Source organism: Melopsittacus undulatus, chromosome 8, assembly GCF_012275295.1.
Source record: "Melopsittacus undulatus isolate bMelUnd1 chromosome 8, bMelUnd1.mat.Z, whole genome shotgun sequence".
Taxonomy (NCBI): Eukaryota; Metazoa; Chordata; class Aves; order Psittaciformes; family Psittaculidae; genus Melopsittacus; species Melopsittacus undulatus.
Genome location: NC_047534.1, coordinates 21,058,335 through 21,072,939, shown reverse-complemented (window position 1 = coordinate 21,072,939; position 14,605 = coordinate 21,058,335). Strand labels below are relative to the sequence as shown.

General features: G+C 37.1%; 1 protein-coding gene across 1 annotated transcript in view; it reads left to right on the top strand.

Moving 5' to 3' along the window:
* Positions 1–14,605, top strand: part of SYT9 (synaptotagmin 9) — a 71,472-nt gene that overhangs the window by 33,679 nt on the left and 23,188 nt on the right. The window contains exon 3 of the mRNA XM_034065730.1: positions 1,176–1,722. Coding sequence (XP_033921621.1) covers positions 1,176–1,722 — 547 coding nt within the window. The remainder of the gene's footprint in view (positions 1–1,175; positions 1,723–14,605) is intronic.

Below are 14,605 nucleotides of genomic sequence, written 5' to 3'. Positions count from 1 at the left end.
TTGAATGATAAAAATCTTTTTTTGTAACATACTAATATTTTATCCTGAAATGACTATTATATAGCTATAAAGTTATGTACTTATTATACAAGAAAATATAGGTTAGTATATAAGAGGCTGTTCCTGTTTTACGCATGCATAAACATATGTTCACAAGGAATGAATGAACAGTGATAGCAGAGGAGCTATTGCTGATTATCAACATAAATAGCTTCGGACTAATCCCATGCTAGCATTTTTCACATGCTCCTTATATGTACAATCACAGCTCATGGTACTCCAAGACTCTGGATGATTGCTGCATATGAATAGGAAAAAAAGTGGAATCCAACTCATATAAGATTAGGATTTTACCTAATCCAGTTTTCACATCCCACTACCCCAACAGTGTTTGCAAATTTGATTTCTGTTACTATCTCATGAAGTGGAAATTTCAATCACAGTAACTGAGTGACTCCAGGTAATAAATTTCACTGGACCGAAGCTAAAAGCAACTTTCTCTCCTTAGAGTAATGAAACTAAAGGAGCTTTTCAGCCAAAGTACCACAGAGCTTATTACATCAGGTATGAGTGAAAAAACAAAACAATTGTTGAGGAGGTCAACAAACCATTTCAGACCAGAACAGCCCACTTGTAAATGTAGTCATAATAATCAAGTAACTAAGTAACTAAAATGCAGAAGTCTCCTCCTTTGTCCAGCTTTGCCTTAGAACCAGAAATCAGCAAGCTCAGCTGTCAAAATAGGCCATATCCTACTCCCATTTACATAATGTAACTCATTTCACTGGCAGAAATCCAAAGACCTCAGTTGAAAATGGTAAGTGATAAGAACATCTACAGTTCTTATATCGCATTATACTTGCCAGTAAGGCAGATCCTTTGGTTTTGCAATGGCTGTGAATTTGCCTTTGTCACTGTCTTCAGCAATGTTTGGAGAGTACATACCACTAGGTTGAGACAGAGGAACAGAAAATTATGTGGTATGAGCAGTCTAATGCTGAAGGGGAGCTCTCACAACTGTTGGGTATCATGCTTTATCACTTTGTGGAAGTAAAAATCTGAGCCCATTCTACATTACAAATATATGTCAAATGAGAACAGTATCTTTAGTGTATGTGCACACATTCTCATCATATTCAACACAATCTGTTTCAATTCTTTCATTTCCACTTAAGGCATAATTCAATCCGAAGACAGCTCAACCTCTCCAACCCCGACTTCAACATCCAGCAGGTTCAGAAACAGGAGCAACTGACAGGGATTGGCCGCATTAAGCCAGAGCTGTATAAACAAAGATCAGTGGACACAGACGATGGCCGGAGGAGCAATAGCAAGGCATGTGGAAAACTGAACTTTATTCTGAAATATGATTGTGATTTAGAGCAGTTAATAGTGAAGATACACAAGGCCATCAACCTGCCAGCAAAGGACTTCTCTGGAACTTCAGATCCATATGTGAAGATATATCTGCTTCCTGACAGGAAAACAAAACACCAGACTAAAGTGCACAGAAAGACCCTAAATCCAGTATTTGATGAAGTTTTTTTATTTACAGTCCCATACAATGATTTGAATGCAAGGAAGCTCCATTTCTCTGTGTATGACTTTGACAGATTCTCCAGGCATGACTTGATTGGCCAAGTGGTAGTGGATAATTTTTTAGATTTGGCAGATTTTCCCAGGGAATGTAATATTTGGAAGGATATTGAATATGTCACCAATGTAAGTATTACAATTTTCTTTTTTAAAATTTTTTGTTTCTGATTTTATTTTAATCTGATAGTAACTGAAATTGTCTGATACATTTGTGAAGGAAACTATTCTCTCTCTTTCTGAAGCTTTGAGCTTAATCCAAGGAAATTGATGGTAAATTTTCAGTCTTCACTTCTGATTCTTTGGACATATTAAAGAATGTCTTATGTAGGAGATAGTGGATTTAGTCATTGCCCTGCTGATGAGATAGAAAAGCTGGAGAATGTTTTCCTCTTAATCATACTTAATCTAAAACTTACTTAAGGACATACTGCTTCTCTTTTTTTGCCTTTCTGTGTTTTGCGTGATTCGCCATATAAACTACAGCATACTAATCAGCCAGAAGTGGAGATTCAGAATTTCTCATGTGGTACTCTTCAGTCCTTCAGAACACTATATTCTTATAAAGCAAGATACCACCACTCTATAAACCGGGAAAATAGATTTCAGACAGTGCTGTTCCATGAAAGCAATGAAAAACACTGAAATAGTTTAACTCTTTGTTTCATATCTTTTTGTTACATAGGGGAATGGGAAACTTAGAAGTCCATATTTCTGCTATCCCAAAGTCTCTGTTATCAAATTCTGTGCAGGAATCCAATTAGTGATTAGGTACAAACCTGCAAAAATTACTTTTTGTAAAAGAAAGAGCTTTCTTCTCAAAACATGAGCCAACCTCCTTGTAATGCTCTTAGAAATTAATCACACTCATCCTACGGAGATCAGACCTTCAATGAGAATGATACATTACAGAAATCCTTGAAGGTACTATTGCCAGAAGTCAGTAAATATTTCTATGTCAAACTATACTCAAATGTAGTACGTATTTTAGAGTCAAATAAACCAAACATCATTAACAGTAAGACAAAGTGTGAGTTTGTTAGACCTCGGTTCAGGAAAGCATTTAAGCATATGCTTAGCTGAGCGTAAGTAGCCATTGAAAGTATAGGATGTTCTGAGCCAAATAACTTTCCTGTATTCAGACCCTCATTTTACAACCTCTGTGGTTGGGTAGCATGCCCATATTACTGACCAAATTGATTAAATCCATCTTTTCGTTCGGAATTTCTTTTTGAAAATTGATATTGACCTTATTTTAAGGTGACTTCTCGGTGTTCTTAGTCAGTGTTACATATATTCCTGTGTGAAATGTGCTCTGCACCCACTGCACAATACTCTTCCACGCTAAGATGAAATTGCAGCAGCAGCAGCACTAGCAGTTCCCTCACTCAAGGTACAGGCAGGGTCATGGACACTCAGTGTCACAGGAGGATGAACCTGGCTTTTCTATGAAAAGTCAGTGCTCTTCAACTGCAAGGGAAAAGTAAGAAACTGACAGAGGAGATGACAGTCATTCTAAGTGAAAGCCTGTCTTCATACAGCATTAAGTGTCCCAAGCTCAACTTCTCTTCAGTTTTAAAATCAGCTAAAAGTTGAATGCACATGCACACTGGAGTTACTTTGATACATACTAGGCCTTTTTCCATGCTTTAATTTAGGCAAGAGTGGCTCTGGTATTTTCTTTTAATCACTTCCCCTTATAAAGTTCAGAAGCAATGCAGCATATATTTTGTAATCAGATTTCCTGTCATCTCTGAAATTGAATTCAGGACTGAAGTGATTTATTAATTCTGATGAATATGAATTCCTGTGTGAAGTGTAACCCTGTTTATCCAAACAGAATACAGGACCTGCCATCTAGACTCGTCACTGGGTTTTCAGCTAACAGAGACCTTTTCAAAGCAAATGATGCGTAGTACTTAGGAGACAAAATCCAATTTTGGGTAATGTGAGTTCTGAGATAAAAGTACCAGATAAATGAAAGTATGGAGTATTCCACTTACTAATTAACATTTTCAAAATTTCAAAGGTTAGAACTTACTCCATGAAGTTATGAGAAACCCTCCAAGCATCATTTAAGAAACCAAGTTTCAGCACTTTTTCCTGTCTGCATAGCTTAGATATCTTGCAGACTGACAGCAGAAGCTGAACCCTACAGGCTACTCAGTGAAACAGCTGAAGTGAAAACTCCTGTGGCTGCACTCCAAACCAGGCCAGCAAGCAATAGTAATGAACCTCTAAAAGAAATCTCAGCAAAGTTTAGAGTGCTGTTGGCCTGTTTATAATTGCAAACAGAAACTGTATCAACTGTAGCAAGTGTTCAATAACTTTATATTTGAATGTCTTGTTTTAAATAGTATTTACAGAACAGACCAATGGTGGGCAAACTTACCGAAGGAAATTCACTTGATGTAGATCAACAAAGAGTGCAGCACAGGAGGGATAAACCAAGGAAACACACTACAAAAAGGAAGGTTCATGCAACTACACAAGTTTGTCATACTGCTGAAGAGCACATTCATTTTAATTCCTTGTGCATCTTATTACACTGCATCGCCTGGAATCCCAGAGGGCTTTATTTTACGTTCCCCATTTTATTATGTTCTAATCCAATTTGGTACAGTAATATAAAAGAATGTATTGAATCCTCCTTTGTCAAGCAAAATAGCCTACTTCAAGAGAACACTGCGGATATGACTGAAATATCAGCTTTACTGCAAACAATGCCATTCAATTGTCCTATTATACCATATGTTTTCTTCTGTTTTCTAATAAGACTGAAAGATTTTTTTTTATCCAAAACCAGGAGTTGTGATTCTTTGGACTATAACATCTGATACCATCCCAGAGTTTGAAATTATTTCATAACACAGACGAGTGTCAGCATAAAAACTTTCTACACACTCAAAAGCAATCTGCCCCCAAACACAAATCTCTAATATAAATATGATTGTTCTTCTAATCCCAGGTCATCTGAGCATAAAATCTCTTTCCTGTAACACTGGCACTTTCTGCAAGCAGAAAAAAGCAGCAGTGGACTGTTTAATAGAAGAAATAATTAAGTGCATCAACCTGAGATGAACATGAAATGAACTAGATAAGCTTTTTGTGTATTTACCGGACAGATTACACTGGTTTCCGGCTCATCAAGGAAAAAGATATATGTCATTTTTAGGCTGGGTTCCAGTAGTTGGCATGTTTTTTTAGTAGCTTCTAAAACATGTACACGGTTTGGGGTGTTGGTTTTTTTTCTGGTTTCTGTAGTGTTCATAGATTGATGGCATTTTTTGAAGAGGAAAAGAGTTGTTAATATTTCCTTGGTTGCAGTCTTTAAACTCAGATGTGATCAGGCAAAAATGCATGGCTTGTCACAAAAGATAGGTTGTTGTCAGATGGTCCTTTTCAGGTAAAGGAGAACTTTCTCTTTGAGAAGATGCTGGGTATCCACTTGCATAACTTGCTGTGCACCCAGAAAGGAAAATACTTTCTCAAGAACTGCTAGTTAAACACCAGCAGGCAGCTATAGAGAGAAGGATTTCTGGAAACTGGAAATCTAGTTCTGGTTCATACTGGCTGTTTGGATTCTCAAAATGCTTGGCGTTTGTCACTTGCTAAGCAAGTGGTCTTTCTAGATGAGTATTTAAAAGTAGCCTCCACTTAGAGCAAGGTGATAATCAGAGTAAAGAACAATGCACAATTCTATTCTTACCTGGGGCAGCATTTTCAAAAATGGCTACTCACTTTAGGAGGCAAATTTGTTGCTTTGGTCTTACAGTATAGACAGCTTTTGAAACTTATGCTATCTTTTCACATATAGTTATACTTGAGATCTAGGCATGGTACAATGAAAACTGTTCTTTTTCTGAATGTCTAAGTTTATATGCACACTTTTTAAAAAAAAATCTCAATTTCATAACACCCCATTGGCACCGTTTTCTCATCTCACCCTAAGGTTGTACAGTCCGGACCAACCTGTTTTTGTGACTCTTTCGATTACATTCTAAAGGGATATTTACAACAGGATTTGCAGTGATTATGCACCTAATAGTCTATAAATTGTAACTACCATATTGACTCCTACCATTTATCCTTATTGTGTGATTCCTTTGAGGCCCTTTGCTGTATCTACCTCCTGTAAAGGTGTGAAGTAAATTGAAATTGATAAAGGTAAAATCAGTTGCTCAAATTCAAACCATGGTTTACTCTTTATTTGCCAACAATTGGAAAGGACAACAGAAAGAAAGGATAAAAGGTTACTTTGTTTTGAAGTACTTCCACTTTTGTGTTTAGGTTAACATTTAAGAGTGCAGCATCCAGCCCCCCAAATTAAGAGATAATATATGACTATATGATAATATATTCATATAGTCATTTCAATATGATAATATATTTCGCTGACAAAAGGAGAGTGAAAATATAGAAGGAAAATATTTCTGAGAGACTACAGAAAGACAATGCTGCGTAATACACATAGAATTTGAGAAGTAACATGTCACAGATTTTGGAGAATGTGTATGGTTTGCTGAATATCCAGAAGATAGTTATAGATAGTTTAAAACTATAAAGATGCATAAGCTCTAAATCAAGGTTTACTCTGACATCCAGAAAGAGTGAGCATGTGTTTGAAGCTGCAAACCCAAGAGACTGATTGCGTCTGTTTTTAATAATCTTCAAGCTCTTTTAGGGTGTATATAGTGGTCAGGAATACTATAGTGTGTCAGATCATGCTGAATTCCTTTCACACAGAGCAATGAAGAAAACCATACTTTTTTTTTTGTTACGAATTGAAGTTGCATGTTGGTATACAAGCTAGTGTTTTGACAAAGAGAGAATTAGAAAGTAGGATGGCTCTAAGTGTTTGAAATTCTGCATTTTAGAAATGTTAATTGTTCACTACTTTTATTATCGAGTTTGCCCAAGAAAGATTTGAGAATTTGTATTTTTAGGCATTTATGTTGTATAACTGAGATGTAGCTGGAATCATAACATTACCAGAAGGAAGTTTCAAGTTCCCTGTTTCAGATATGTTAATGCCAAGCACAGTATGTGTGGAAGAGAGACAAAAAGAGATAACATTATTTCAGTGGGTTGTTTATGGAAAGCATAATAAAAGTCTAAAATTCTGAAACCTGACCAAACCTACCAGATTTTTTGAGTTCAAAACCATAAAAAAAATAAAATCTCAAAGGTTGTATTGCTCAGGAGCATTTCTGCTGAGAGGCTGTGAGCTGTTTAACGTGTGCCAAATGCACATGCATGGGGCAGGTCATAATCCTTAGGGTTTATACCCTCAAAACTTCCTTCTTTGAAAGAAGTAGGTAAATACTGTCCCTAATGCATGGGCAGTGGAACAGATGTGGACAAAAAGGATGTGACTTGCTCAAGACGTGACACTACTAAATAGCAGAAATGAGACTGGGTCCAGAATCTGTAGATTCCTGGCACCAGCTTTAATCAACTCTATGTAGCACAGCTTATGTTCTTTGACAGATACTGTAGCTGGCAGTAAGTCAACAAAGTCCACCTACTCTGATTTTAAAAAATGTTTAGCTTGTCAAGATGTTTTAGCTAGTATTTCTAAAATTCCTCTTCTGGCAAGTTGTTGGGTGTGGAAGAGCAGTGGCATTAAGCATGATCTCAGGAAAGCATTTGAAGTGTTTACAATGGTTATCAAAAATTCTTGAGTCAACAGTTTGAGCAGGAACAGAGTCAAACCAAATCTGTCTCTTTATGAAACCTGATCCAAGCCATCCATGTTATGTGCCAAATCTACTTTTCAGGACTATAGCAGTAATTGGGAAACATTAGTTGGTTTATTTTATTTTTTTTTTTGTAATAAAGAAATCAGATCCAGTATTAATCTGGTGTTCCATTGCATACAACAGTTAGCCTTTGGCATCAGGGAGGTGATCAGTTGTTGATGTGGACAAGTACCTGTTTAATTGATTTGCAAATACAAGTCTCTCTGGAAGAGATAGAATTGCAAACCTGTGAGTCTTGCCCACATTAAAGCATGCCAAAAGCTTAAGGAGTGACAACAATTATTTTATGGCTAGCTGAAGTAAGGCAGTAAACACAAGAGGCAAGATTGACCTCACTGAGATTTCAGATTTATTTAAAGAACTCCAAAACCAAAACCCACAGCCAAACCCCGAAGTACCCAAAATAGTACAAGAAGCATAATTGACTTCAGGGGGTAGATCAGTGGACATTCATCTTCTCCTAAGTCACAAAGGTCACTCTTTGTCTCATCATTTTTCCTGACTCTTCTTACTTAATCAAATGTACAGAAAAAAATAAAAGCCCACTTATAATGAATCATTTCACAGCCAGAAGGCAATAAAAAGTCATAGATTTTTAATCCTTCAGATTTCTAAGGATCACCACAGTAAGGATGAAAAAGCAATTAATCAGTCTTTAGCATCAGTACAACAGGTACAGCGGTTGTGGTTTTTACATTGTTTAATGACCACGTATTTAAATTAGTTCATTTCAAAACTGGGATTTTCCTTTTGTCTTTCTGTGTTTTCTTTTTTAATAAAATGATTTTGCTAATTGCTTTGTAAGAGAAGATTTGTCAGAAATGGCTTGCATTTCAATGATGAGGAGAGCACTCAGCCTGGCTAACCAAAGGGCAGATACAACTATGTACAATTTAAACAGGGTAAAGATAAAATATTGACATGTTTTCAGAAAATTTAAAGACAGCAGATACCTACTTACGTTTGGAGCAACTGTGAAAATGATATTCAGTAAAACTGGGAAGGGTCTGAAGTAAAAAAGAGTCAAATGCCTTGAAGACATATGGTATGGGAGGCAACTAGGCTGGTCCCAGTCACTGGTATAAGCACTCCAAGCTTGGCTCTGAAACAAATGGAGGCTCTTCAGGGTGATTACCCAACAGCCTTGTAGCTCCACAGGCATGCACGGTCAGAACCAGGATGAACCTTGTAATATCACCGAAGCCTCAGCTAACACTTATTGGGGGTTTTGGGCTAGTTTAAGAAAATGCTAATTCAGAGAATTGTGTATATGTGTGTGTACCACTGGAAGTTTGCAGAACCCGGGAGTATGGCCATCAGAATTTACAAGTGAGCTTTTTCAGTCTGGATATTTCTCTACAAAAAGCATATAAATAAACAAACCAACAAAGGAGGCAAACTCAAAATTAAAGCAGACAAAAAACCTCCAAACAAACATTTAGCAGAAGTGAGACCATTTCAGTTAAAGAATTTTAAAGTTTTTGGGTTTTTTTTTAAGTTAGGGTTTTGAGAAATTTCAGAATAAGGTGTTTTGAGTTCTCCTTTGAGATTTTCTTCTACTGCAATATTTTAAAACATTTTGAAGGTTGAAATAGGAACAAAATGTCCTGTTTTCTATCAAAGCAAATTCAAGTCAAGTGAGGCATATTGTGCTTCTAAATGGGCATAGCTCAAAATTCCTTATGAAATTAAAAGTCTGCTTTCTACAGTGATTCTTCCCCTGCACATTGTATTCTTGAGCTCTCTCTTTTGTCTTTGTATCATACTTGTTTCCCTGGGGCAACAATCCCAGAACAGCAATAGTGTACAAAGGATATTTTCATCTATACATTAGCCTCATGTTTAGATCCAATCCTAAATTCATATTTTTCTATATGTAGAATCTGTAACTAGCCCTGTTCTACACATTCTTCTTCTCCTTTCTTCTCACTCTCCTCTGCTAATTCTTTTTCTCAAGAAACCTCTCTCCAACCAAGGCTCTCGGGGGTAGCCTTCAGTGAAATAGCTCACAATAACATACACGCTGCACATAAAACAAAGCCAAAATGTAATCCTGATCAGCCAAGCCTGTCCCTCAGTTATACCATCCAAAATTGGTTAGTGGGAGCTGCAAACACACACAAAAAATTGCTCTAGCATTTCAGAATTCATAGGCAGCAATTCTTCCAGCTGAGCAAAGAGCACTTGCACAGTGTTAAGGCTAAAATAGCTGTATTAAGGTAATCTTGGCTGTAACCGTTCTGCACATAATTCAAGATTCCGCTGTGCCGCAGCCTTTTTTCTACAGTTATATAACTTTCAATTTAAACATGTATTTAGCCAGGCAAGGAAAAAATATCACTTCAAACATGCATTTAATTATTGAACAGTTTGAGGAATGCTTACTTCGTCTTTTTTGTTTTTCCTATCAGAGGTCATAGAAAGCATTTTGAGAGCTTGTGCATTCACCCGAATGTCTGAAAAATCCTACTCTTTAAATTTAGTTTTAATATTTGAAGCCAAACTTGAAAGCATTCTTCCCTCTGAACATACTGTGCTTATGTGAAAAGCCTCAAGCCATTTTTAGTCTTTAATCCCCACAAGATATCACAGCCATCAGGCTTCTTTCTCCACCAAACAGTATTTCAGAGTTTTACAGTTTTCCTCTGTGTACAGTCTGTTTACCCAGTTCTCATGTTATTTTCCATGGTCTTATATTTTAGCAGTAAGTAGGCTTTTTTATTATGTGTATTGTTTACTTAGGGATTAACTGTAACTGTGCTCCAAATTCTTACTGATACACAGTGGATATTTCTTCAGAGGATAGCCTACCTACTTGGGAAGCACCATACTTGACATGCTGGCATCCCAGCACAGTCCAAAATATGTAATTGCTGGGGTACAGTCTTGACTTCACCTTTCCTAGTACACCTGTGTCCCAGGTAAATAAGTAGAAAAGGAAATGCCACTATAAACAGGCTTGTCTTCTTGTTAAAGATTTGTCTGTCCCCATTCAAACTCTTGTTAGAGGGTGTAACTTGTCTTATCTTTAACCATTCAGGATTACAGGGTCTTTCCAGGGTACTATTGGAGAGGACAAAACATTTTCTGTACAAAAGGAAGGAATTACTGGATCATAACTGTAGTGATTCAGAGGCATGGGGTTTGTGCTTACAGGCTAAATTCTAGTGCTTGTTGAAATTAAGATTAGGTTATACCATTTGCTAAATAATCACACCCTTCAGACCTCCCCACTGCTTTTGTGGCGGGGAAGCATTAGAAGTTGCAGCTGAAGTTTAAGCTGACTGGTTCCCACACTATGGCCTGTATATGTATCTATAGCTTTTCTAACGTTTCTCCTAGTCTAGGAGACTTTTAGCAGCAAATTATATAGTTTGAAAGAAATAAAATATTAAACAACTGAATGGACATAAATGAGTCGAAACTTTAAAAGACACACACTTCATTTTGCTAAGATATGATCAACAAGTACACTTCCAGATACTGTAGAAGCCCTAATTGTCCCTGGGAGGCCTCAGAGATGTACATGACAGCTTTTATCTCTTCATTCCCCAGCCTTTCACAGCATTAGCTGTCTTTTGACACTCTGTAGAGAACCTTGATCAGGTTATTGAAGGAAGATACATAGCTATGCTCTTCATTCTTTCACTTTGTAAAAAAAAATAGGTCACTTGGCAGACAAACTCTCTGAGGGAAGAGGGACAGAAAGGCATCACTCTTCCATGGTGAGCTATTTTTCTGAGAGCAGAGCCAAAGAAACAATGGCAAAACTAACAGTTTTTCCATCAAGATTTGTTAGTCCCAAGTTTGCTACCTTTTTGCGGCAGGGATCTTAATTTTAACTTACTATTTAACTGAATTTTTCCTCATTCCTCTAGTCATTCAGGAAGATGTATCTGTATCAGAAGCAATATATAAAGTATGTTTCATGGAAAAATCCAACAGGCCACTACCACATCCCTTTGTGCTTGCATGGGCAGGATTAAATGACAAACAAGCATACCTTTAAATTCTGCACCAGTCCTCACAAACACGGACAGACAATTTGCAATGCACACTCAAATTCTAGAATTATGGGTATGATGACTTCCATAGTTAGTCTCACTAAAGTCACTGGAAGTATTCACAAGGCAAATGAAGCATACAGCTGTTTGCAGTGTCTGAGCCTTCCTATGGCTCCCTAGCATAGAATTAGAATATTTCACACCATGTACTTTGGTGAAGTGACAGGCTTAAACAATGAGACTCTGTTAGAAAAGTCTGTGGTATCGTGACATTTGAGATGTGTATAGCTACATGTTTCTGGCACTTCGTTGCCTGATTAAACACCTTGCTCTATTTACTCAAGAAAACAGTTACAAGCTACAGCTTACCTTAGTGAATGCTTAATCATTCACTACTCCTTTCATCATACAAACTCAAAATTAAAGCTACATACATCATCTGGAAGAAGATTTCTGACTAGTGATGACATCTTGCTTGTGATGGGCATGGAAGCAGAAAACAACTGACAGCTGGAGGGTTTCACAGTTGATTATATGTAGTATTGGGATAAAATTCCCCACTCAGATTCTTGGGCCAAATCTGGCATCTTAGAAATAAGAGTTTATTGCAACATCAGAAAACATAACCTTGCTTGCCAAGTATCCAAGTACTAACAGCCACAGTGCAAGTGGCTGAAATCCACCACTCTTAACATTTGCTCTTCTGTTTCCTGCAGTAAGGTTATTTTAAAAGGAGTGGTGAATAGAAGACTTGCAATATCATCCAATGTCTAATATTTTCTTGTCAAATAGAAACTGCTACCCAAACACAAAGTTAACACAGAGGACTCAAAGAACAAATCCCCATACTGTGTTTGGTATATTTGTTTTCAGAACTCATAGAAAACTTTATGTGTTTTCTTTTTAAAAGCATGTTGGGGTTTTAAAAAAAGCCAGCTGTGTTTAAATTAACCATCTGATCTACATTACGGTAACTTCTGAACAACCCCAGAAATAAAATAAATCTGTATGCCGTAAAGGGAAACAAAAGTGTATACCAAAAATGATAGGAAGAAAACAGCAGACTTTGGTTTTGAGCCCCTGAGAATTATTTATGATCATCAAGAAGAAAGAAGTCACTTTAAAAAATGAAAACCTTTCACTGTCTCTACTCCATTGAGCACAGAATCTTACAGTAAATGCTAATCGAACAATAAAATTCACTCTACTGGGACCACAACATTGTATACAGGTAGAAATTAGTAGTACTCAGGATGAGATCTTGACTCTACTTTACAGTCAGGCAAAGAATTCCCACTGAAGCTCAGACTTCATGCATATCCTCTTGCTATAGTTTGAAAATACTCTTGTAAACAGTACGAATAACTTGAGTTATACAACCAAAAATTCACTATGACAACAGAACAAGTAAATGACCATCCTTTTATTCTTGTCTGCAAAATAAATATATGGCAATGACCCTCTCAACAAAGATTTTAATCTTCTCCTCACTAAAAATTTGATGGCTAAAATATGTTATCAAATTTGGTCCTGGAGAAAGCAGGTAAAAATCTCTCAGAAATTGCCTGAGTTCTACATCCACATCTTCAACTTCTGAATTGGGCAGCAGTCATAATAGAAAGAAACCAGAATAGGTTATTTTCCCTCAAGGTTTCTGCTCGAGTCCCCCTAACCCATTTCTCTCAGTATCTCAGCAGTGTTTATCATTTGCCAGCTCCTTTTCCAAATCCTTCACTTAATATAATAGATAGAGTGGCAGCATTCTTGGGAAAGCTATGAGAAAAACTTAATACAATGCAAAGCTTTTATTATAAAACAATGTGTAAAAAGCTTTTAATCCTACCTATAACTGTAATATGTTGTTCATAAAAATACGTGTATTTTCAAAAGCACACCAGCAGATACAGCACTAGATTTTCACTCTCTTCACCTCCATCCAGTCACTCTCTTGTTCATCTCAAAAATAATTTCTGTCAGGAAAACTTCCAGAGCTGAAGCAGCACAGTTCTTCCCAGGCAGTCTTGCTCCAGAAGTCAGGATGTTCAGAGATAACTACACTAAATTCTTTCAGAATTTTGTTTCCTTCAAAAAAGTTGAAGTCAGGCCCTTTTAATGGTCAAACAGTACCCCAAATCATCGGTCATTCTCAAAGTAACAAAGAGTTCTAAAGTGAACTCCCCACTTAGGACAAATCAACTCACAGCTTTGATTTCCTTTCAACTGTCAAATTATTTAAATGACAAGCAACTAAACCAAAACTTGGAGAAGGCATCCAAGTGACTGCAAGATACTGTTTACTAAATCACTCACAGATCTTTTGAAAATGTACTTAATAACACCAGTTATCCTGAACAGAAACATAACCAGGTTATAGTCTGGGCAGCTCACTGGACTATACCTCACACAAATGCATGTGATGCCATTGGAAAGGCAGTAAAACAATCCTCTCTAGGTACCTTTCACATGTAGCATGTTAGAAGACAAGTTTTCTAAGAGGAAGAAGTGCTGTTGACTCACTTTTATGGACTTACAGCACTAAAGCACTTCTATATTTAGTGCTCCCTTTATCTCACATCTTACACTCCCCCCTGTGCATTCTTCAAGAGAGAAAACATGCTCACCAAAGTAGTCCTGAAATTGCCTGCAGTACACGTCTAAATATAATAGGGAGGCACAAGCATATTTGATAGAGAACAAGTATTACAGAAAAAGAACTGTTATCACACTGCACAATCACATCTTCTCCTGCTCACGCTGTAGGCACCTGGATGGTACACTTGATTTCATTTCTAAAATTTATTTTCTTCCTTCCCCTTCCTTCAGCATCCTCACAATCGTCAGTTTCACTTTAAAGCTCTTTTTTCTATACAGCTCCTAAGTACATGTATTAGTGTACTGGTAAACTGCCTAACAGCTTCAAGATTAAAATTATTTGCAAGGTAGGTGAACAATCCACAGCAACAACATAAATTCTCCTTCACTAAATTCACTTAGCCTAAGTGTCCTAATGGCAACAGTCCAGAATTGTCTGTGAAGAAAAGAGAGTAGCTGGATTTGCATGAGCTTTGGGGCAGCATCAGCAATGAGATACTGAGAAATACTGAAATGTTCCTGGCATCACCTAAGAGAAGTGGTAATAGTAATCCCTCATTCCTAGATCACCACAGATTCCACAGCACTGATTCAGGAAGGCTTTCCCTGAGAGAGTCTGATACCAGCAGGCTGTCAGTGTGCTTGACAGTCAGC